We start from the raw sequence: 25163 nt of genomic DNA, 5'->3' as shown, positions 1-25163 counted from the left end.
GACTATTTTCCTCAGTGGCTGCCCCACTTGAGGCTCTCGGCAGCGGTAATGGGGTTTCTAGTCTCTCTACATCTTCACTGACACTTGCTATTATCTGTCTTTTTTATTTTAGCCACTCCAGTGGGTTGGCAGTAGCATCGTGCTTTGATTTTGATGTGCATTTCTCCGATGACTAATAACGTCGAGCATCTTTTCATATGCTTCCTGGCTGTGCGTAGCTCTTCCCTGGAGAAATGTCTATTCAGATCCTCTGCTCCTTTTGCGTTGGGTTGTCTTTTCATTATTGAGGCATAAGTTCTATATTCTATGTTCTGGACAAGTCCCTTGTCAGAGATCTTACTCACAAATATTTCCCCACAACCTGTGTGTGTCCTTCACTGTCTTGATGTGCCTTTAAAGCCCCAAAGTTTTTCATTTTGATAAAGTCCAATTTATCTACTGCTAGTGTTTCAGCCACCTGTTTGGCCTCTACACTTGTCTACAATCATTTTCCCAAGAGCGGTCGGTGACCTTGTTCATTCTGAAGTGTAAAGCAAACCCTGCCTAGGCTCGGTGTGCAGGAAAGTCACGAAGATTACGAGGCCTTGTGTGACCTGGCCCCCGTCCGCCTTACGCATCATCTTACCGCATCTCTCTTGCTCTCAACATCGCGGCTGCTCTGACCTTTTTTTCTCTACGTGTCTACCCAGTTCCTGCTTTGGGGACTTGCATGCACTCTTCTTTATCATACGCTCACAGGCTCCTTCTTTTCATTCCAGACTCAGCTCAGATGTTACTTTCTCTGAGAAGTCTTTCCTGCTTGCCCTCGCTAACGTCACCATTCCTCACCCACTCTCGATATGCTCTCTTTTGGGCTATGCCCACGCCCTATGGGATTTCCAAGGCTAGGGATCGAACCTGCACCACAGCAGTGACCTGAGTCACAGCAGTGACAATGCCAGATCCTTAACCCACTGAGCCACCAGGGAACTCCCAGAACCCTCTGTGACATCACTCTGATATACTTAAGTCAATGGGACACACATGAAATGATGTTATGGATGTATTTCCTTGCTATTTGCCCTTACCCGCTGGAATCTAAATTTGCTAAGAGCAGCGACCTTTCTGGCTTGTGCACCGCTGCACCCTAGTATGGGGAACAGTGTATGGCATACAGTAGGCAGTTAGCAGATCTGGGTTGAAGTACTGAGGAATAGAGTCCAGAAGAACCTAGGCAGAATGTATTCCAGCACACGGCCCTTCAGAACTGAAAGGAACCTTCATACATCTCAGCATCAGAAAGAACCTGAACCCTCTAGGTTTCTCAAGTTACGCAAATCAATATAGTTCCCATATTTTGGAATATCGGGCTTCTGACAGGATGGGAAAGCCAGGTTTCTGCTTGTGGTGTGTCCTTACCTACCCTGGGAAAATGCTGCTGAAATTTTAACGTGCAAACCCATTACCTGAGGGTCTTGTGAATGTTCAGATTCTGACCCACTAGGTCTGGGACTTGGCACAGGTACCAAGCTCCCAGGTGATGCCGATGGTGCGGGCCTGGGGACCACGCTTTGAGTCGCAAGGGTAAAGAGGACACGATGCCTTAGTTGACATGGGATGATGACAATCCCCCGCTATGAGAAAATGGGCGGCACAGCCAGGCTTCCGGGGTTGAGATTGAGGGAGGAAGGCTGGGCATTTCCATCTCTGCAGACTGGTCAGCGAGCAACCCGACCCCCACCCCAAGGCTTGCTTCCCTCTTCAGACCTAGCTTTGCCAAAAGTGTCTCCCGAGCCAATAGAGAAGGAGCAGCCCAGTGTGCCTTTGCATCTCTCACACTGAAGCATTTTCCTTATTCATTTATTTTTTCTCTTTTGGCCGCCCCACGGCATGTGGAGTTCCCGGGCCAGGGATCAGACCTGAGCCAATGTTGTAACCTAGACCACAGCTGTGGCAACACTGGATCCTCAGCCCACTGTGCTGGGCTGGGGATTGAACCTGTGCCCCAGCGCTCCCAAGACGCCGCCGATTCCGTTGCACCACAGCAGGAACTCCTGAATTTTCCTTATATTGAATCACTCTGTCTTCTCTCATGTTGTGGGTTGGGGAAGCACTTCCCAGCAGTTCGATTCACATTTGTTGGGCACCTACTGTGTGCATGTGCCCTGTGTCTTGGAGCTGGAGGTGAAAGAAAGAAAAGCCATATCCCTCTCTCCCCCAGAAGCCAGGTCTGCGATGGCAGTGAGATGAGAAAACACATGCTCTGATCATGACAGAACCTGAAACTTTCTGTAAGGGGAGCATCTAGCGCTCTGGGAGTCCTGAGCCTTTTCTCTCCAGAGGGACGTTAAGGCTTATCGGCTCCGTGAAACGAGAGCTCCCATCTCGTCTGACTCATTGTTTGGCCAACACGGTGGCTCCGCCTGCCGAGGAGGAGAGGGTGCTGGTGCCCACAGGCCAGAAGGAGGGCGGGCGAGACCTTTGGCAGATGCTAAGATGTGGAAGCTGGCACTTCATCCCGCTGCCTAACGAGAGCACTGGATACATGTCTATAAAGCCCTGTGGAAGCAGAGAGGAGGAGACGGCTGCCTCTGCCTAGAATGTTCAAAGGAGACTCCACGGAGGGGAGGTTTGGGCCGGGCCCTGAAGGATGGCCAGAAGTTTGTCACATGGCCAAGAGGCTGGGCGCTCCAGGCCGGCCGAGGGCCTTGCAGGTGCGGAAAGACTTAATGCTAAGGGAGCAGGGAGCGTTAGGTGTGGCCCGAGCTGGGGAGTGTCTGGGGATGAGGCTGGAGCGGTGGGCACCGGGCTAGGACTTGTCCTCTAGGAAGTAGATGAAAGGCAGAGAACTGCATTCGTTCCCGGCACCAAAGGGCCCTGTGAGCTGGGACAAATGAGAAGCTTGGTGAGGTTAGAGCAGGGTTGGCAGGGCCAGCCTCCGAAGGGCCAGATGGCGCTTAAACATTTTAGGTATGTGGCCATAGGGTGTCTGTTGCAGCTCTTCCACCCTGCCACCGCCAGGGATCATTTGACTGTGGGTGGGTGCCAGAAAGACTCGACACCCAATTTTGATATCATTCCTTGGAGGTTATTATCATTTTCGTGTGTCACAAAATATTCTTCTTTTCTTGATTTTTTTCAACCATTAAAAATAAGTCACTCTTCACTCAGGAGCAGTGCAAAATCAGGCTGCAGGCCATTTTTGGCCCCTGGGACAGAGTCTGCGGACCTGGCTGGGAGTTAGGAGAAAGCCTGGGACACGGTGAGATCAAAGAGTTTAACGTTGTCGTGTGGCCGGTAGGGAACTCCTGGAGGCCTTCAGCGCTGGGGTGATGAGCAAGTGACGTGCTAGGCCACCTAGGAAGTCACCCTGCAAAATCTAAGAATGGGTCTAAATGGCGGGGAAGCGAGTGCTCTGACTCAAAAAGATTACTGCAAGCGCTCTCAACGCTTTAGCAAAATTTATTTACATACAGCGTGCTAATTAAACTCTTTATGCTTTTTCATTAAAACAGACCACACCCACTGTTGGCGCTCGTTTGTGCTGTAAGTGCTTGAAAACAACAAATGGTATTTTCTTAATTACTCCAAGACAGTTTTTATTAATTCAAGTCGCCCTTGCTTGTACGGTCCGGTGTATTGCGGTTTTATCCTATGTGGGTTTTTATCCCATAAGCATGACTCAGCTTGGGAAGGGCTAGTGCTCTCTCTGCCTCTTGGCAGGGAAGATGCAGTAATACGCAGTGGTGGGCTGGTAAATGTTTAACAACCTGCCCTGTGTGTACAGACATACGTAAGTTTATTTTCATTTCATCCTAGGAAGGGTGTATAGCCCCCAATTTATAAGTAATAGCACCTTATACAATACTCTGGATTATAACTTCCATATAGCTCATTGACTCTCACAGAACGCTTTTGTTGATTTTTACTGAACTCTTGTATTCCTAGCCAATGGATGTTTGCAATTCAACCATGATTTGACAAAATCAGACTGTGAATAAATGCTTGATTATTATCCAATTTGGCAGAGAAGTTCCTCACGTCACTGACAAATGGATGTAGCTCAGACATGAATGGGGGTTGCCACTTTTATGTTAATGAGAGAGACAAACGTGCCGCCTCAAAGATGCCTGCTGTAACCTCTCTCATCTGTCAAGGACATGAGCGCCCTCTGCCGCACCTGCGTCAGGTGGAGGTTCCCAGGCTAGGGGGCTGAACCGGAGCTGCAGCTGCCGCCTATACCACAGCCACAGCAATGCCAGATCAAGCTGCACCTGTGACCTACACCACAGCTCCTGGCAACGTCGGATTCTTAACCCACTGGGCAAGGCCAGGGATTGAACCAAATCCCCATGGATAATAGATTGGTTACCACTGAGCCACGACAGGAACTCCCCAGAGTGTTCTCTTTGCTGAATCATGTGACAGTTTGCAAATACTGGAAGAATATTATCTCAAATACATTCACTATTCACAATGTACAGGCTACAGACACGACACATTTTTAAATTTAATCTGCATTTTTTTTTTTTGCACTGGAATCCCACTGAAAAGGGTAAACAAAGGGACAATTGAGCCCATGTCTCCCTGTAGGAACAGCTGCCTATTTCTGAGCTTTGAAATCTGCATTTTTAATCTTTTCTTTTCTTTTCGTCTTTTTAGGGCCACACCCTCAGCATACGGAAGTTCCCAGGCTAGAGGTCGAATCAGAGCTGTGTCTGCCACCTATACGGCAGCTCACAGCAACACCCGATCCTTAACCCCCAAGCAAGGCCAGGGATTAAATCCTCATCCTCATGGATACTAGTTTGGGTTCATTACCACTGAGCCACGACAGGAACTCCAATACTTTCTTGAGTCTCTTTCTTTCCTTTTTCTTTCTTTCTTTTTTTTTTTTTTTTGGTCTTTTGTCTTTTTAGGACCACACCTGCGGCATATAGAGGTTCCCAGCCAGAGGTCTAATCAGAGCTACAGCTGCCGGCCTACACCAGAGCCACAGCAACTCGGGATCCGAGCCGCGTCTGCGACCTACACCACAGCTCACAGCAATGCCGGATCCTTAACCCGCTGAGCGAGGCCAGGGATGGAACCCACAACCTAATGGTTCCTAGTCAGACTCGTCTCTGATGAGCCACGACGGGAACTCCCTGAGTTTCTTTTTATTAAGCTGAGACAATCACCAAAACAATAAATAAAGTCTTGATTTTTTTTTTACATTTGCCAATTGCCCTGGTGTAAATACTCCCACCGTGGACAATTTCAAGCTGCCAGAATGTGGAGTTAGGAAGAGCTGTGTAGCAGCACACCATTGCGGTGGTATTTCTGCCATACAGATACAATCTACAGTTTGCCAAATTCCTGGAAATTTAACAGTCAGCTCTCTGAGGTCTGCCTGAGCTGGCTTGAACACCATACAGATTATACTTCATTTATCTAGAACTGACTTTTGCAGTTCAGCAATTGGAGTATCACCTACAGGAAGAGCTTTGTTAAAACAAAACAAAACAAAATGACCAGACCTCAAGGATCTTACTGTGAAGTTAGCTATGAATAAATCAGTTCATCATCTAAATCTACCAGCTTAACAAAATGACAACATCCTCAAAATTTAGCCCTAAATGTCATCTAAAACGTGCTTATTCTCTAGTATCTAGGACCAGCGATTAGATTTTTTCAGTAGTAATATGGCCCTTGTAGCAATTTCCCTCTTTCGTCCAAACTAACGAAAAGCATAGATCAGGGAGTCACGGGATGTCTGCCCAAGAAGGAGCCTTGGAAATTAGCTAGTCCAGCTTCTTTCATTTTATAAATGAGCTGAATCCAGGGAGGTTACTTTATTCAAAGTCACTGAGAAGCAAAGCCAACATCAAAACCTAAGTTTTCATTTGTAAAATTGTTTCTGCATGCTAATTTCCCTCCTCCTAAAGTACTAAGGTGAGATGGGTGCGGTTTAAGTGTCTTCCAGCTTCTCACAATTTGGGGATACATAGGCCCCTTCAGAACACTGTTGGGGGGGTAGGAATCATTAAACTTGGAAACGAAATTTTTTACATAACAAAATTTTGTTTATGTTTACATGTTCATTTCACTGGGGCCATTCCTTCTTATCATTTTGCTATTTATTTATTTATTGCCTGTGCCCACGGCATGTGGAAGGTCCCAGGCCAGGGACTGAAACTGGGCCACAGCAGTGCCCTAGCAGTGACCCAAGCCACTGCTGTGACAACACTGGATCCTTAACCCACTGCACCCCAAGGGAACTCCTGTTTTTCTATTTAATTACACTGTTCACCACAGTTCTTTTAAGGCACAGCTCTCACCATTCCAAGAGTAATCATTTACAAATGATTAGCAAGTGAACTGGCTAAGTCTTGGGTGAAACCAGCCAACCCTCAAGCAAGTTTCAGAGTTATTTTAAATCTTGATTTGAGAGTGAAAAATCTCAGGTTCTCGAGAACTACTGGGGGCAGAAAATTCCTTTGGAAAATGGGCTGTTGGCCAATCTCAATGGGCTGCTGAAATTTTCATTTTTGAGAGGAGAGTTTCTTTCTTCTTCCCTAGAAGTACCAAGTGTGCAACATGGTGCTTCGATTCTTTTTTTTTTTTTTTTAATACTACAATTTTTCAACCTTATCTCTGAAACCCCTGGGGTACGATGTGTATAAAATTCAGAATTTTTCAGATTTTACAAAGTCAATACAGCACATACACTAGACATTCTGAGTCACCCCAGTGGGGTCTGGGGCAATAAGCCAGCACATTAATAGTTTGTAGCAAAACATAAACTTTCATATGAAGTAGGATAAGCAAGACTGAGAATAGCCACATGTCAATTCATTTCAGGTTAATGTCACCACAGAAATAGTTTTTTTTTTCTTTTTTTTCTTTTTTTTTAACCTTTAGATTTTCAGGGCTTATTTAGATTTTAAAGTTCTTGAAAAGGCGGGGCTGGGGGGATAGGCCTGTAATGCCTTTCCCAGTATGTTCTTCTCTTTATGCATAATAAAAAAAAATGTGTGTCTCTAATGTTTTCTTTCCTTTGTTTTCTTTTGGGTTTTTTAGGGCCGCATTGGTGGCATACAGAAGTTCCCAGGCTAGGAGTCGACAGGAGCCACAGCCACAGCAACACCAGATCAGAGCTGCACCTGCGACCTACACACAGCTCATGGCAGCACTGGATCCTCAACCCACTGAGTGGTGCCATGGATGAAATCCATATCCTCATGGATACTAGCTGAGTTGGTAACCCCTGAGCCACAAGGGCAATCCCCCCCTTTTTGGGGGGCTGCATCAGCAGCCTGGGGAAATTCCTGGGCCAGCGATTGAACTGGTGCCACAGCAGTGGTAACACAGGATCTTTAACTTGCTGTGCCACAAGGGAATGCCATCTACAATGTTTTCTTGATCCATATTCAGCTTTCATCTTATTATTTATTGGAAACTACTCATTGTCACTATATTAACCTCTGAGATACATTAGCTACGTTTTGATCTGATCTTGCTTTCATCTAGGCTTTTGCGCCAGGCAAGGTTTTCCCAGATTCTCAGGGATGGCTGGAGGAATCAATTGCTTTGGTGTTCTATCCCAGAGGTTCTTTGCAGTGGACTTGGTAATGACTTGCTTTCTATCAGCTTTTCATCCACGTGTATAAAGCAATGCAGCTTTGCAATTTTATGTTTGTGGCTACTAAAGTAACACCTGAATAATACTATTAAACTACAATCAAGAACAGTAATTGCACCTAAAGACAGTATTGAGAAGAACACAGAATTTGACTTTGTCCCTGTAGAAAAAGTCTGGATCAGTCTGGTTTACGCTGTTCTAGAGGCCAAGGAAAATCTCCACTGTCTCGTCTTACATCTTTAAATCCATGGTCAGATAGACACTAGTCTTCTAAAACTCAGGACTTCAAAATTTACCGAGAATACTCTCTGATGTCAACAAAGAAGAACAACAAAACTGTAGCTGGAAAACTACCTAGGAGGGATCAGAATCCATCTGGTGTAGAGAGGGCACATTAATATAAACAGTATCTACTTGAATTGTAGGAAGTTGCAAATAGAGGAAATCACCACCTACACCAAAAGGGTGAAAAAACCTAAAGGGAAGATAGAAGCAGAGATGCTAGTTTTAAAAGTGGTAGCTTATTGCCTAGCACAGTTATAAAAGCTGTGCATTGATACAGTTATTTCAGAGCGCTAAATTTCATATGCAATGCTACTAAAATACCAAAGGCCATACATAATGTCTGACCCACACTGTCACCTCATATAGCAAATTCTTACATGGGAGCTTAAAAAAAAAATTGTTTGCACCACTGTCCTGTAGCGTCAGGCGACTGCTTTGTCTGACATATTGAATTTCCAGTGTCTCTCACACTTCCTCCTATTCAGATGCACAAAAGCTTTTTGTAAAGTTTCTCTTGGTTTTATTGCTGGCAGCCACAGACACCATGCCACATGCCTGGTGTAGAGTTATGGGGTGTGATTTTATTTGACCAGTGTCTTCAGAGCTTCTAGATTTTTAAAAAACAACCGGGAGAGTTTCCTTAAGAGCTGTGCAATGAAAATCTGTGCTGATGCAAACTCTTTACCGGATCAGTTATGGATGGATGAGCTTTGCCCCCTTCTGCTGCACGTTCTTGCTGCTTCTCTCACACACTGCCTGGGTACCCTCCACTTCCTTCAGGGTATCACTTCAGGGTTATTATCTTCCCACAGTGGGTCCTGGCCTGGTACCCCAAAGCTATTTCCAACTAACCAAGAAGGACGGAGGATTGTCAGGAAGAGATAAGGAGACACGACTGGGACATTAACCAGGGGTCCTGTAAGTACTTGGAAGCGCCCAGACTGCCACCCCAGGAGGACATGGATTTGAACCCCTACCGGGTCATTCAATCATGTACTCTCGGGAGCACCGCTTGTCTTCCGTGTAAAATCAATAGCCCTCTCTTTACCCGCCTGACAGGTTGTGACAATGGGGGGGTGGCGGGGGGGGCAATACGTAGCGCCCCAGAGCACTGTGGTCATTTCTCGTTCCTGTCCTGCCGAACCCCAAACTGGCGGGAGGCATCTGCCCGGCCGAGCCCAGCGTCCTGCAGGGGGCGAGCTGCTCACACGTTCGCCCGCGCCTGGACGGGTATCCCCGGCGGTTTCGGGGGGACACCCAGAAGGGCTCCAGGCCCGGGGTGGGGTAGGGACGAGAGGGGCGGACGCGGGCTCGGCCCGGGAGGGGGCGCGCGCCGCCGCCGCCGCCGGGCACGCGCTCGGGAGCCCGGGTGGGAGTCCAGGCCAGGGCGGGGCGGGTCCCCTCAGGGTCGGATGCGGGCCCGTCTGCTCCGCGGGCCCGGCGGGGCGCGACCCCGAACCCCGACGCGCGGCGGGCGCCCGAACGCCGAGACAATGCGGCGCGCGGCGGCGGGCGGGCGAGCGGCTCGGTGGGCCGGGGCGCGCGCCTCCTTCCTTCCTTCCTGCAGCCCCAGCTTCCCGGCGGCGGCGGCGGCGGCGGCGGCGAGCGCGCGGATTGGCGGCCCGGCCCTCAGCGCCGCCCCGCCCCGCGCCCGGCCGGCCGCCGCCCCCGGCCCGGACCCGCCCCTCTCCGCGGGAGTCGCTCGGGGCCCGCGACTGGGTGGCGGGCACTTCCCGCCGGCTGTGCGCGTCCGCCTCGGGGCTCGCTCGGGAGCGCAGGCGGCGGCGGCGGAGCCCTCGGCGCGGCGGGCGGACGGGCCGGACCCGAGCTGCGCGGGGCTGCGCGCGCGGCCCCTGCTCCCGCCGCCCGGCCCCGCGGGCGGCCGACCTGCGCCCTGCGGCAGCTCGTGCGTCTCCCGCGGCGGCGGCGGCGGCCCGCGCCCCGGCGCTTCCCTTTGTCCGCGGGCCGGGCGAGCTGCGGGCGCGGCGAGGGCGGCGGCGGCGGCGTCCGAGCGGCGGGTGGGAGCCCGCGCGGCGGCTGAGGCGGCGGCTCCCCCGCGGCCGGCCGCCCGCGCGCCGAGGCGATGCCGGACCAGATCTCCGTGTCGGAATTCGTGGCCGAGACCCATGAGGACTACAAGGCGCCCACGGCCTCGAGCTTCACCACGCGCACGGCGCAGTGCCGGAACACCGTGGCCGCCATCGAGGAGGTGAGCGGCGCCGCGCGGGCCTCGCCGGGCGGCTCCGGCCGCAGGTAGCGCCGCGCCCGCCCCGCCAGCCCGCCCCCGCCCCGGGCCCCCGCTCCCGCATCCCGGGAAAAGTTTCTGTTCCTCGGAATCCGGACGCGGCCGGGCGGACGCAGCCGAAACAGAAGCCCTTTGTTCCGTGGAGGTGGCTCGGAGGGGACGGCGGCGGGCGGGCTGGCTACCTCGGGCCTTTTGTGGACCCCTCCCTCCCTCGGTTCCCTCTCGGGCCCCGGCGGTCCCCCCGCCCCTCCGCGCCGCCAACTTTGGCCCGGGAGTCGGCGCGGGCGGTGAGCGGGGTCCGCTCGTCCGCCGCGGCCGGGGTCGTCGGCTGCCCGCGGTCCCCCGGCGCCCACCTCCCAACTTGTCCAAGTGCGCCTGCCCGGCGCCTCCTGGGCGCTGCCCTGGGCCCCGCTCCGGCCGACGCTCGGGTGGATCCGGGGGACCCTGGCTGCCCGAGAAAGGTGTGCTCACCTTCGCCGGGAAGGCCTGAGCCACCCCGCAGCGCGCCCGGCGCGAGCCCGGGGAGCCCGGCTTCCGATCCCCAGGCCTTTGCTAGCCTCCCTCCCCCCAGGGACGCGGGTCTCACCTGCTCGCGCCCCTGGACGCCCCCCTTCGCCATCAGCCTGGAAAAGGCCCGATTTTGGTCAAGGTGCAAAGTCATCGTCTAGGGTTAAACTAGTAAGCCCTCCACATCCTGCGGAGAGAGCACTTAGGAACCAGCAAGCTTGGGGACAGTCGAAGCAGCCTGTGACCGAGGGTCCGAGTTTGAGAGCCCAGCCCTCTGCCTTCATTTTCCTCACCTGTCGAATGGGACTAGCATCCTCTCGGGGGTGGTTGGAAGGGTCATTGCGGTCAAGCGCTTGGCTGATAATAGGTGACTGGTTTATGTCACGTGCCTGCATTGAATAGATGATTCAGTCTGGCCTGGCCAGCATGTCCAGTTACATTCTTAAAATGGGGCACACTAGGTATTTTAGAAGAAGATGACTGGGATGGCGTGAGGGAGGGAGGTCACCAGAGCGCCTTCAATTAAGCCAGGGCACTCATTTTTTTGCCCACTTGAACAAAGCAGCTGCTGTTAGGAATTGCTTGGGGAAAAAAAATCCAGAATGTTTTCCCTCAATGGAAATTTTTTTCTTTGTAGACATAAACAGTCAATAGGAGGCTAAATCAAAAGTAGCAGATTCAGCATTCTGAATGTTTTAAGTATGGCTAGGGCATCCTCTGCCTCCCCCCCCCTTTTTTTTTCTTTTTCTTTTTTGGGTGGAAGAGAGCTGCCTGTAAACCGTTTGTAGTGCGCGTCTGTGATCCCACATCGCTCAATTCTCTTGTATCAGCAAGGCTTAAAAAGGATGCCTTCCAATGAGGCAGATGGGCATGAGCGTTCAGAAGTTTTTTCGGGAGTGCTGCTTGAAAAGCAAGAGGAAAATGTTCGCGGTGTTTTGTGAATACCGCATTAACAATGTTGATGGAGTGACTGCAACCCAAAAGGTAGCTGCATCTCTGAAGGGAAGAAAGGTTTGTAAAAGAAAACTTAGCCGTGTTGAAAGTTTTGTTTCTGTTCCCTACTGCCGTTGGCTGGTTAAATATTATTAACCCTGGCAGATGTTGGAAGGCTAGGCAAATAGGAATTGCTGTTAAAATTGACATACCCTCTCCTGATTCATTTTAGTGTACAGTGTGTGTTCCAAAGCCCTTTTTTTGTGTGCTCTGCAGATTACCCTGGAGCTCAGTTACTGAGCAGATTAAAAAGAGACTAGATTTGGTCATTTTATTAAACTGCAGGCTTGCTCCATATTGCTGTCTAAGCACGAGCCTTGGTTAAAGACTCAAAAATGGAAAAAAAAAATTAAAATCATTACAGGTCTATCTCACTTTAAGCAAATCCAGTGCACACCTGAAGATGATGGTATCTGTGAGCTTGGATTTATGTGAGACCTACATTTGAAAGTTGTTTCCTTTCTGAGCGAAATCACTGTGGAGTCCTTTAAATAAAGCTCTCTTCCAAGGTGTTTGATGTTCACCCTCCATTACCAAAACTTGTCCTGCAGATGGTTTTATTAACAGGTGATGCCCTCATATTTTGATTTTAAGCAGGCTCTGGTGCTGAAATAAACCCGAGCGTGGATATTGTGACATGAAGTTCGTTTAACGGAAACATTTCAAATTTGCAGGTCCTTGGTCCTGTGTTTAAACGGACATCGTGGAATTAGAAAACGAATTCTAAACTGATTAGCCTTTGTGAGCCTCTCGTTTCCAAGATAGGTTTTGTCTGCTAAAAAGTATCCTACAACTGAAGTGTACATTTTTTTTTTTGATATGCACACTTGTAGTTGGACTGTTGTCGCCAACAGACCCCTACCCTGTCCTGTGAACCTCACATCTGTAGTGTTTAGGCCTCATCTCTGCTTTACACATGAGGAAATTGAGGCTCAGAGAGGTTAATGTGCTCAAGGTTTTAGAGCCGATGAAGTTGAAGAGCTGGCGTTTGAACTTGGCGCCATGCTGTTTGCCGAAATGATGCTGCTTTCTGTTACTTTTAATAATGCTGGATTCTCTAAAATTATTCCTTTGTCAGATCTGGGTTCAAGTTCAGACTCCACCACTTGCCAGTTGTATGAACTTGAGTGAGATACCTAACGTTTTCTCATTGTCCTTGGCTTTGAAGTCTGGATAACAGTGTCTGCTCGAGAGGGTTGTGGTGAGGACTTAAGGAGATAATACGGAGCCCAACGACTGGTAGACAACTGGTTGCATAAATGCCTCTACTTTAACAGGTTATATTAGGGTTAATCCACAGAACCTGGTGAGGGCGTTTGGCCCCTAGATGGGGTTTACGTGGGTAGGTTGGTTGGGGTGGGGGGGAGTAGAGGAAATGGGTGATGAATGGCCGAACCAGTAAGTGAGTGGAAAACTATTTATCTCTTAATCCTTGCTTATATTTGGATGAGTTTGTTGTCTTGGCAGCGGGTCAGCATAGAGCTGTGTTTTGAAATTTTCACTTGGTGATCACTTTCTCTTGGTGGAGTAATTGTTTTGCACAGTTTTAGCCGAGTCTGGTGCTTTAGCTGGAATCTGCCCCGTGTTTTGTGGCTGAATCCGAAAAGTGCCCCCCCCCCCCGCCCCGGCCCTGCCCCTTGCTGCCTTCAGGGGTGGGGGCGTCTGTTGCTGTCTCAGTGTCTCTGAGTCCCTGGGCTCTTGGAAATGTTCTCAGCCTCGGAAAGCATTGTGTACGAATGTGGAGTATTCGTGTTTATGGTTTGTAGATGCTCCTTGAGAGCATCTCCCACTCTGCCTTGCTTATTTGGCTTTGTCAGATACATGGTTTTAAAAATAAATTTGATGTTGACTTGAAAGTATTAAAATTTAATCTTCTTCCTTCCGGGCCATACCCCCCTGCTCTGTTGTCCTCGGTTGCCGTGGAACTCTGACTGCTGTCACAAGCACAGGATTCTGACTGCAGGGGTAGAATGAGCATCTGGGCTGTGCAGACTCCCAGGGGCCTTGTCGTCCTTGGGGCCAGATCCCCCTCCCAGCAGTTGCAGGGGGAACCCAGCCTGCGAACTTTTTGGGGCAAGAACGTGGTTGTGGATCTTAGCCTTGGTGACTTGTTTAAAAACCAGCTCTTCCAAATCCCAGACCAGCAGATTTTGGATTTATTGTCAGAGGCCATCACCTCCTCGCCCAGTCCATTCTTCTCTTTGGAAATAATTGTCCCTGAGTCAGAGAGGGTCACCTCTTTGTGCTGTGTTTAGAAATCCGGATATAGGCGTTTGGAAGTTTTTGAGTCATTTAAGGGGGCAGCGGCCTCTTCTAAGTGATCTCCATTCTCCCTCACCCCCGATTCAGTTTCTCTCCTGCTTGTGATTAACAGTGGAAGTACTGCTGTACTCCCGGGGAGTTCCAGGCTCTTTGTTCATTCAGCAGTTATTAAGGCCCGCTGTGTGCTAGGTTATGGGAACGGAATACCAAGAGTTCTGTCTTTGAAACAACCTACAGCTTGGTGGGAGAGACAGACATCCTGTAAACAAATCAGTGCAATGAAACATTGTGCGGCTGTGACCACATGCTTGTCCAGAACCGGGGATGCGCAGGGGTGGGAGTGGTCAGCTTCGCCTGGGCCCGGGGCTTGGGTTGAGTCATGAGGTCAGGGTGGTCATTGGTGGGTGGCCCTCTGCTTTAATTACCAAGGGGTCTCAGGGTGGCCTTTTGTATATGCCGCCCTGCCTTAGGTCAGTATCGATCCACTCCCGAGCTGGTGGCCACCCAGGCTTCTGGTTGGATTTTCGTAGCCAATGGAGAGAGGGCTGCTCAGGCCACGTATTTGGAGTAACCCTTGTCCACTGTTCCAGGCCCTGAGGCATTCCTTTATGGAGCACATGCCTTCTAGGCCTGCGCTGTCCAGGGCGGCGGCCCTGGATGAGAAATTCGGGTTCTCGGCTGCCCCTCGCCCCACTTGGGGTGCTCCGTGGCCACGTGTGTACTGGACAGTGTAGGTTTAGAACATGCCGTCCTTGCAGAAAGTTCTGTGGGACGGTGCTGTTTTAGACCCGTGCAGCTCAGAGAAGGGGCCACGGACCGACAGCATCGACCTCACCTGGGCGCTTGTTAGAACTGCAGGATGCCGCCCCCCTCGGGATGGCATCTTCATAACATCCCCAGGTGGTTTATCCGGACGATAGAGTTTGAGAAGGACTGTTCCGGACTGAACCCTGGCTGCATGTTAGAGCCACTCGGGGGGCCAGGGTAGTAGACTAGAGATGCCTGACCCCAGCCCTGAAATTCTCACTTAATTGCTTTGGGTGGGGCCTGGAGCCTTGGCCTTTTTTAACACCGCTCCCGCAAGGGGGGAGTCAAGGCAATGTGTCGGGCAGGGATGCTCTAAAGAAAAGGGACCAAGAGTGCAGCAGTAGAACCTGACTCTGCAGAGCAGGAAACTGACATCAGGAAGGGCCTCTCCAAAAAGGTGATGTCAGAGCAGGGTCCCGCACTCAGTGAGGACGCCAGCCGGGGAGAGCGGCCTGTGCAAAGGCCCTGAGGTGCGGATGGCTCGGGGCTTTTAAGGACAGGAAGGGGCCAGTGTTGGAGGAGGAGAGAAGTGAGTGTGGGAGAGGATGGGGCCAGGGGGCGCCAGATCAGTCTTGGGGGGGAATTGGATTTGGTTCTGTGGTGGGAGCTGTTGGAGGGTATGAGCAGGGAATCCTCTGATCTGACCGACATTTTAAATGTGTCATGGTGGTGGTTGCAAGGAGAACAGACAGGCAGGGCCTGAGAGGAAAGGCGAGACTGGTTGGCGCTGAGCATCTGACGCAGTTGCCCAGACAAGAGGGCCTCGGCTTAGGTGGCAGCAGTGGGGGCGACGAGAGGGCCGACGGAGGCCTCTGGCCTGACGGAGCATCATGTGTGCCGGGGTGAGGTGAGCAGAACGGAGGCCAAGTTCAGTTCACTCGGGTGCCCGGTCTCCCCACGGCGAGGCTGATACGCTCTGATGTTGGTGTCAAGGCCAGTCCTGTGCTGCTCAGCATGACTTAGAACTCGTCTCGGGACCAGTGCCGAGGATTCATCTTGTTTTGAGCAGACGCTGATGGGATCAGGGCGTCGAGCAGAGCTGGGTAGACGCAGCCAAGGGGTATGTTTGCTTCTCTCCTCTGCTCCCTGTGGGCGGAGGAGAGCAGGTGATGCTTTGTTGGCTTGGTCAGATAAGTGGAATACTGTCCCCATGCAGCACCCCAAACACCCCTCTTTCCCACTAAAAAGAGGTGTGACGTCACCTCATCCTCCTCCCACAAGAGGAACCCGCGTCCTTGCTCACACTTCTGTGTCACGTGACCTTAAAGGGTTGCCAGGGCTCTTCCAGTCCTTGGTACCATTACCACCTTATCCTGTGAATGATGTGGGGTAAATGGATGGTCAGCTGGAGCTGGAATGCTTGGCCTCTGTGTTTCTGTGTATGTGGTTGTGTTGGATTTATTGATGCATAAGTGTATATGGACACATACCAATGTATTGTCACTGCCAAGGGCCAGCGATGGAAAAGGACTAGCTCCTTCCCCGTAAGGCACTTGTTTTCTCATCTTGTGGGCAGCTAAGTGTTTATGCTCTTAGCTCTTCTTTGTGCCATGGACCCTTTGGTAGTCGGGTGAAGACGGTGGACCTCTTCAGAAAGATGTTTTAATGCATCAGTAAAATACATAGGATCTCCAAGGGAACCGAACATATCGAAATATGGTTAGAAAAATGCGTTATCCTAAGGTATATTTCTGTACTAAATCATTAAATATCAAGATTTGGGAGTGGTCTAATAAAGACTTCGATTTTGAGGTACTGATGAAGGTAAGCAGTGCTGGGAGCTCTTTCTGACAACTCTAACCTTGTGTTAATATAGCTTTTGTTGGAGTCACAGGTATTGCTGATACTACCATGGTGTGCTGCTTACATTCATAATTGAGAAAAATGTTAAATTTCAGTTAGGGGCTAATGAAATACAGATGTGATTCTTTTTCTTTCTTTTTTTTTTTTTGGCTTTTGAGGGCCGCATCTGCGGTATACGGAGGTTCCCAGGCTAGGGGTCTAATCAGAGCTACAGCTGCCGGCCTACACCACAGCGCGCCAGATCCCAGCCGCGTCTTGGACCTGCACCACAGCTCATGGCGATGCTGGATCCTTAACCCACTGAGGGAGGCCAGGGATTGAACCTGCAACCTCATGGTTCCTAGTTGGATTCGTTTCTGCTGCCCCATGACGGGAACTCCTGTAATTCTTTTTTCTAGTCCAAGTTTATGAACCCACCCACCCCACCCCGCCCTGAATTCAGGCCGAGAATTCCAGGCTTGATGGTAAGATTAATTTAGTTAATTGTATTTTGGAGGGAGAGAATGACTAACAGTGCTGTTTAAACAGACTTTATAATTATTATACTGTCATTGTCATGAATTGGTTCTTAGAATTTAGCTGAGAGGAGCGGCACCCCAAGCCAGCGTTAGAATTATCGAGTGAGCAGTGAAGGTATTTAGAGGCACGAGCGTGGAGGGTAAGGCTGTCGGTTGTGGTTTGACAGCCACGGTGCTGTCTGCATTTTTTCAAGGTCGGGGCTGAGTTTCTGCTGAGGTCCTGGGGGAGCTGATTCACCTCTGCCTGCCTTGGAGTCGAGCGAAACTGCGAATTGCACCTCCTGAGTCCTGTAGGTGGGACTCAAGCGGGGCTGCCAGTTCGCCTCTTTTCCCTTTCTTGTTTCTCTGGTTGGTCATAAGCCGGCCTGGAGTCTGCAGGGCGAGCTTCCCTGTGAAGCCGTGGACTAATGGGAAGCAACTGCCCAGAGTTTTGTGTTGTTTTCCGTGAGGTTACATGTTTGAAATGAGGCTGGTGTGGTGTGAGTGCATTTGGGGTATCAACAGAGTGAAAAGTGTCATTGTTGGTAAGTGTTGGGTTTTTTGTTTTTTGGTGTTCTCTCTGGCCTATTCTGTTAGCATTAATTGGGCACTTATTGTGCGCCGTGCAAGCTATAAGTTGTTCACGCATATGAGCTCTTAGCTTATGTAAGATTTGCAGAAACCCCTGGAAGGTCCAGAGAACCTAAGCCCCTTTCCAAGATCGCAGGGCTAGGAAGAGGTGGAGCCAGGATTCAAACTCAAGCATTTTGACACGTGCGTCAGCTCTGGTCGCTGCCAACTGCCTCTGTCAAAGGCCCGAAGAGGCCCTCCACGTGCCGCCTCGCTCTTGCCGTCCGTCTTGGCACGTTGCATCTATCGCACGTCCTGAGTGGACACTTCTGGGGAATCCTGCCGCAGGGCTTCCTCTTTGCTCCCTTTGTCCTTGTTGCTTCGGGAGTGGCTCCTCTCTACCCTTCACTGCTCTGCTGACGTGCCCAGCCCTGCAGAGCCGGGGGCCCGGGGCACCGCCCACAGCCTGGCAGGAGGCCTGTCCTACTAAGGTATCGTCAGTGACCTCATCCCTCCACGCAGCGCTGGAGGCGGCTCCGGCGATGGGGCTGTCTCCGCAGCTGTTGACGATCACGTCGAGGGGCTGAGGAGGTCAGTCGCCTGTAATGATGGATTCCCTCGGCTTTCAGGATTCTAGCCAGGGCGTCCGGGTTTGGCCCCCCCCCCTCTGGTTTCCCAGAAGAAAGCACAGTCTCACTCGAGTTTGTTTTGTTTTGTTTTTTAACATTAACGACACCAGTGGCCAACATTTCTTTGAGACTTAATTCTGGATTAAGGACTCTGCTGTGTTTGATTTATTTTTTGTCTCTTTAGGGCTGCAGCACCCACGGCACATGGAGGTTCCCAGGCTAGTGGTCCAATTGGAGCTATAGCTGCTGGCCTACACCACAGGCAGCACAGCAACACCAGATCCGAGCCAAATCTACAACCTACACCCTAGCTCACAGCAACGCCGAATCCACTGAGCGAGGCCAGGGATTGAACCCGCAACCTCGTGGTTCCTAGTTGGATTCATTTCCGCTGTGCCATGCTGGGAACTCCCACTCTGCTGCGTTTTAAATCGATTGTTTTGATTGTTGAATCCTTGCAGCTGTCCTGCGAGGTGTGGGTCGGGTTGTCGCTTCTATTTTGTAGTTGAGGAAGCTGAGGCCCAGACAGGTTACAGGCCCGCAGGCAGCCACCCGTCCCACGACTGGCGGGGTTAGAGCAGCCTGAGATGGGCGTGGCTCCTGCCTCGCCCTCCCCCTCGCTCAAGGCCTCCTGCGGGGGTCTCTGTGGTGCCCAAGATCCGCTGCAGGTGCTTCTCTGGGCGTCCTTAGTGCAGGTTGTCGATCTTCCACAGGCTGGTCCGCGTTGTCAGTGACGGAGGATGCGAGGTCACCCAGACGGGGCATCAGACTCACCCCTGGGGAGATGCTTATTAAGAGGCCTTAACTGCCTTGGAGTGAGTTAAAAGGACACAGCTACCCCGCACCCCCTGTCAGCGCCGGGGCCTGAGGACACTGTCACAGCTGCTCGTGACGGACTCCAGAGCCACGTAGGCAGTGATCAGGCCCGTGCAGTGCTCCCTGGCTGCCCGCAGGTCTGGGTTTGGAGAGGCGACCGTCGAAGGGTGAGTCCTGATGGGCAGAGGCGTCAGCGCCGTGCTGCCATCGAGGGGCTTTGGGGAGATCCCGAGACGAAGGAGAGCGTTCAGTCCTCGTACGGGCGTTATTCCTCTGACGGCCCTGGCCTGTCCCCAGCCAGGGGTTGCACCCCGGGCGGCTGATTTCCCTGGTCGCCCCTCGGTGGCCTCCATGGTCCAGTGGAGGGTGGCTGAGCGGTTTCTCCTCGGTCCGATCTGCAGCAGCGTTCGCCGCCTCTGACACGCGTTACTTCTCCCGACCGGCTCCTCCGCGTTCTGCTGGTTACTCGTGGGCATCCTTTTCTAGAGGGTAGAGGTGAAATAAACCTCTCCCTTCCCGCTTTAAAGGTCCCCTCCCTGCAGATGTCCCTGGAGCCCTTACGGGGGTTGGCCCCTGAGCTGGCGTTTCATTGGGTGCATCGCTGCTTTAGGTTCGGGGCACGTGGGGCTCCGTGGTTGGCTCCGTCTCACCTCGAGGCTGTCTTTCCAGTCTTTGCTCCCGCCTTGGTCTCTGCTGTGCTTTGCTTCTCTGGGGAAAAGAAGGTTGTGTTAATGACCACAGGGTCTTGTGATCGTTACGTTACGTCCCTTGGACTGTTGAACTTGAAGTGATAACTGATTTTCTGAAATCGGGGTTCCAGTAGCTGTCCCCCAGGCTTCGGGGGAGCCAGTATTTCATCACGGGGAGATGTGCGGTTACGAAGCCCTGCGGATTGGGTCGTGTTCATGTGCTGGGGTGAGAGCGCCAGCGAGGCGTGGAGGAGCGGGTTCTGGTTCTGATATGGTCTCCACCTTGCTGCGGCATCTTGCAAGCCACTGCCCTGGATGTCTGGTCTCTAAATGAGGTGTTGGCGCCAGCTGATCTCTGACTAACCTCTAGCCTGAAACATCTCATGGTTCTTTGTACCACCTATATTCTGTTTGAAAGGATTCTGGAATAAATGGTGGGAATAAAAATCAGCAAAGAATGGCTAGCTTGTAGTCCTGAAAAGTGCAGATTCGCAATTAGTCAAATGGCGTTATAAAACAACAACCTTTCTGTGGCGTCCCGAGGCCCTTACTTTTGTTGTTGATTTTCTTCTAAGTTGAGATACAATTCACATGCTAAAATCTCCCCTTTTGCTAATTCATGATTTTTTTAAGTATACTCACAAACATTGTTCAGCTGTCATCTGTATCCAATTCCAGAACTTTTTCATCGCTCTCAAAACCCCACACCCACTCGCAGCCGCTCCCCATTCCCCCTCTCCCTCAGTCCCTGACAACCGCTACTTTCTGCCTCTAAATCTGCTTGTTCCGGACATTTCATGTAATGAAATTATACAGGATGTGGGCTTGTGTGTCTGGCTTCTTTCACTTAGCCTGATGTTTTCAAGGCTCATCTAAGTTGTGGTATGAATCTGTACTTCATTCTTTTTCCTGGCTGAGTACTATTCCATTGTAGGTATATATATTTTGTTTCCCCATTCATCGGTTGATAGACATCTGGGTTGTTTCCACATTTTGACTATTATGAATTATGCTGCTGTGAATATTCTTTTTTTCTTTTTTCCTTTTCTGCCGTATGTACAGCATATGAAAGTTTCCAGGCTAGGGCTCAAATCTGGGCTGCAGCTACCACCTACGCCATGGCTGCAGCAACTCTGGATCCTTAACTCACTGTGCCACAGGGGGAATGCCAGAGTATTCTTTGTTTTTGTTTTTGTTTTTTTAGGGCTCTACCTGCAGCATGTGGAAGTTCCCAGGCTAGGGGGTTGAAGCGGAGCTGCCCCTGCTGGCCTACATCACAGCTCATAGCAATGCTGGATCCTTAACCCACTGAGCGAGGCCAGGAATTGAACCTGAGTCCTCATGGGTAGTAGTTGGGTTTGTTACCTCTGAGCCACAACGGGAACGCCCAGAACATTCTTGTACAAGCTTTTGCGAGGGCGTATGTTTTCAGTTTTCTTGGGTGTGTACCTAGGAGTGGGATTGCTGGGGCATATGGTAACGCTAACTTTTGAGGAGCTGTCCGACTGTCTAAAGAGGCTGCACCACTTCCCGTTCCTAACACTGAGGTTTGACACGTCTGCTTTGATTACATCCATCCTGGTGGATGGGGGACTCTCGGTCCTGGACTTGATTGCCTTTCCCTGATGGATGACTGGGGCATCGAGCATTGTTTCATGTGCCCGTGGCCTTGGTGTATCTTCTTTTACGTTCTTTGCCCATTTTTAAATTGGATTATTTGTCTTCTTGTTGTTAAGTTGTAAGAGTTGTTGTTTTTTTTTGTCTTTTTGCCATTTCTTGGGCTGCACCCGCGGCATATGGAGGTTCCCAGGCTAGGGGTCCAATTGGAGCTGGAGCCGCCGGGCTACGCCACAGCCACAGCAACGCGGGATCCGAGCCGCGTCTGCGACCTACACCACAGCTCACGGCAACGCCGGATCCTTAACCCACTGAGCAAGGGCAGGAACCGAACCCGCAACCTCATGGTTCCTGGTCGGATTCGTTAACTACTGCGCCACGACGGGAACTCCAGAGTTCTTTATATATTCTAGAAACTAGACCCTTAACAAATGCATGCTTTGCAGATATTTCCTCCCATTTTCACCCACCCAGTGGTGTCCTGCGAAGCACAGATGTTTTGAATTTGATGAAGTCTAAAGTATCTCTTTTTCCTTTTGTTGCTTGTGCTTTTGTGGTCAGACCTAAGAAACTGTTGCCTAATACAAAGTCGCAAAGATATACACCTGTGTATTCTTCTCAGCGTTTTATAGTTTCAGCCCTTACATTGAAGTCCTTGATCCATTTTGAGTTTGTTTTTGCGGTGGGTGGGGACAGATGTGAAGCAGGATTATGTAAATATCTCCTTGTCCCAGCCCCAAAGACTGTCCTCTCCGCCTTGGATACTCTTGGCACCCTTTGGAGAAATCAGTTGATGTTTGAGGTGTGGGTTCATTTCTGCGCTCGGCCGGTGCATTGCTCTTTACCCTTACGCTAGTTCCCAGCTGTCTCCACTGCTTTAGGCTTACGGTACTTTGGAAAATCAGGAAGCCTGAGTCCTCCAACTTTGTTTTCTTTTCCAAGATTGTTTTGGCCAGAGTCCCTTGCATTAGCATGTGAATTTTAGTATCAACTTGTCAATTGCTACCAAAAAAAAAAAAAAAAAAAAAGCCAGCTGGGATTTTGCGGGGATTGCCGGGAATCTATAGATTACCTTGGGGATTATAGACGTCTTAACAGGTCATCTTAACATCTTCATTCTGTGACCGGGGGATGTTTTTCCACTTACTCAAGCCTTTAATTTCTTGGAGTGATATGTTATAGTTTTCAGTGTACAGGTTTTGTGCTTCTTTTGTTGAATTTATTCTTTAGTATTTTATTCTTAATGCTTTTGTAAATGGAACTGTTTTCTTAATTTCATTTCTAGGTTGTTCATGGCTAGTGTACAGAAATAAAATGATCTTTGTACATTGAGCTTATATCCTGCAGTCTTGGCGAGCTTATTTATTAGCTCTAATAGGTTTGCGTGTGTGCGCGCGTGCATGTGTTCGAATTTTCCATGTATAAGGTCATATCATCTTCAGATAGAGATAGTTTGATTTCTTCCTTAGTAGTCCGGGTCCTTATTTATTTTCATTGCCTCGTTGCTGGATCAGTTCTTAATCGTCTTTAAATGCTGAATGGGTTGCGCAGAATAGGGGCTCAATAACTTCATGAATGACCGACCTTGGTATTAAGAAACAGCTTGTGGAGTTCCCTTGTGGTGGAGCAGGTTAAGGATTCTGCATGCTGGGGGTGTGGCCAAAAAAAGAAAACAGTTTGTATGTACAGCCAAGCTTCCTTATGTTCAGTCGGTTTTGTTTTTCTTATTTGGGCTCTGAATGTACTGAAAAATTGGAAGACGTGTCTGCTTGGTCTCCGACGTTGCAGTGTTGCCTGCATCGGTAACTGGTTTTTGGGTATTGGCCTCATTCAGCCAGGGTGTTGTGGGGTCGGGGAGGCGTCGTGTCCAGAGCTGGGTCTTGTCTGTCTCTGCAGCAGCAAACTCAGAAGAACTCGTGGTTTTTTCCTAGTTGCGTGGCTTTCTGGTGGCGTTTTTCCCTAAGGGTCACCTCGATTTGCTCACTGGGGGGACCCCTCACTTCTAGACAGAGGGTTGAGAGTCCTGGTTTGCTTCTCATCTTGTAAATTCTCTTGTTGGCTTTTCTTTTCTTGCACATAGGAGTGAGGTGTGTGCACTCCCCAGGCCGTTGGCCTGTCAGAACCTGTGGCTTTTGTTGGCCCTGGGGGTAGCATGCCAGGCCGCAGGCTTCTGCTTGCGAGGCGCTGCTGGTCTTTGCCTCTGGGACCTGGTCGCTTGTGCTGCGGTCTAGGCCGTGTCCAGAGCTTCACACTCCCCTCCCCCCTCTCCCCAGCCTTGCTCTCTTACCTTCACCCCCGGGCCTATTTCCAGACCCGGTCCTTTCTTCTTAAAAGAGGCTCTCCCAGCCAGAGGGGGCTCAGGAGGCAAGCTTTAATTTGGGATTTAGGCTGAGGCTTCCTTCCTGCTAAAGCTGCTGCTTTGGAGGTGACATGTAAAGCCTTTCCTACCTCCCTGCCGCCTCTCAGTTTTCCAGAACCAGGTTTATTGTTCTGTCTTTTAAAAATGATTTGTTATCTTCTGCCGCAGTGTGGAAGGAGCTTAATTTTTGAAGTGCACGGTTCTCTTCCTTATGGTCAGAGCAGAGTAAAGGAGGTTTGATTGATCTGAGGACAGAATTGCTTTCATCGTAGCTGATAGGAAGTCTCTCAAGGGCTTCTGTTTGCTCTTTCAATTTATGAGCCTCCCTTCCTCCCTCGGTGTCTGAACGCGGCCGGTGAGGCCTGATGTGTCACGTTCAGGGCTTTATTCCCGCCCCCGATCCCCAGGAGCCGGCTAGGGTTCTGACAGGGGGTTAGATCTGGGTTTGAATTGGGGAGTAGCAGTGTCTGCCAATGAGCGTTTCAGAAATTTCTCACTGGTTTTCCAAAGGCGAATGTCCTGTGAGGTTGAATACTCAAAGGCACGCCTTAGGACCTGGAGGTGAACAGAACCCCCGGGTAGGAGTGAGGGAGCTGCTGTTTCTCTCTAGATCAGGGTCGTCCTCAGGGTTCTAGAGAAGACCATGCAGAGAAATGGAAACAGCGGAGAGCCGTGCTCAACAGCCGAGGCCAGGGGAAGGGCGGAAAGGGACTCGGACTCTCAGGAGTGGGGGCCGCCCTGCCCCGGGGGCCCCGAGGGTCTCCGCACAGGACGGCGGAACCTGTCCAGGACGAGCTGCACCACGTGCTCTCTGCCGCCACGACGGGCCCGGAAGCACGTGGTCCATGGAGGAGAGCTGGCCTGGAAGGAGGTTTTGTGAGTCCCACTGGGTGGTTTGGATGCGTGTTCGTTCGCTGAGAAAGTGCGGTGACGTGGGACACTGCCTGCCTTGGGTGCTGGCCCGCACGGGGCGTCTGGTGCCGCTGTCAGGCGGGGCTGCCAGCTGGGCGGAGGGGTGTCGCTGGGACCTGCCGTCGCCGCGAGGACAGCCCTCGGCTCTGGCTCGGCTGCCGTGAAGGAGCGCGAGGTTGCGGTCTGGCCTCCGGGTGTCTGGGCATTTCCGTTTGGGGTGTGGGGGCGTCCCAGTCCCCAGGCACCCCGCCTGCAGTCAGGTTTCCTGTCGACCCTGGCACCGAGCCCAGCTGGTGCCTGGCTCACGGGTCTCACAAAATGCCTGCTGAATGGGGAGGCCCGGGTGATCTTTTCGTTTCTGTGATTTTATGTCTTTCCCTTCGGAAGTCTTGCTGTATGTTTAGACATCTTTGTTTTTGATTGTCATGTTACCTGTTGAAACAGGAAAATCCCTAAGAATTACCAAACTCGGAGTTCCTGTTGCAGCTTAGCAGATGTGAACCAGTATCCGTGAGGATGCAGGCTGGATCCCTGCAGTGGGTTAAGAATCTGGCGTGGCTGTGGCTGTG

At 51.0% G+C, this 25163-nt stretch overlaps 1 protein-coding gene across 11 annotated transcripts in view; it reads left to right on the top strand.

Annotated features, from left to right (window-relative positions):
* Window positions 1-8329: 8329 nt before the first annotated feature.
* ASAP2 (ArfGAP with SH3 domain, ankyrin repeat and PH domain 2) overlaps window positions 8330-25163 on the top strand; it is a 164301-nt gene continuing 147467 nt past the window's right edge. For 3 of the 11 annotated variants that reach the window (XM_021087869.2, XM_021087866.2, XM_085020005.1), the window contains exon 1: window positions 9835-10097. In XM_021087869.2, coding sequence (XP_020943528.1) covers window positions 9972-10097 — 126 coding nt within the window. In that variant the 5' untranslated portion in view covers window positions 9835-9971. Of the gene's footprint in view, window positions 8807-9834; window positions 10142-17504; window positions 17548-18140; window positions 18164-18724; window positions 19185-25163 lie in introns of those variants that run through there. The other 8 variants (XM_085020002.1, XM_085019994.1, XM_085019997.1 and 5 more) reach the window with 7 other exon arrangements.

The sequence above is a fragment of the Sus scrofa genome, chromosome 3, assembly GCF_054392235.1.
Source record: "Sus scrofa isolate SSC_HxYL_T2T_F1_AM1 chromosome 3, Sscrofa_HxYL_maternal_Yorkshire_Landrace_v2.0, whole genome shotgun sequence".
In the NCBI taxonomy this organism is placed as follows: domain Eukaryota; kingdom Metazoa; phylum Chordata; class Mammalia; order Artiodactyla; family Suidae; genus Sus; species Sus scrofa.
This window is presented reverse-complemented; position numbering and strand designations above follow the sequence as displayed.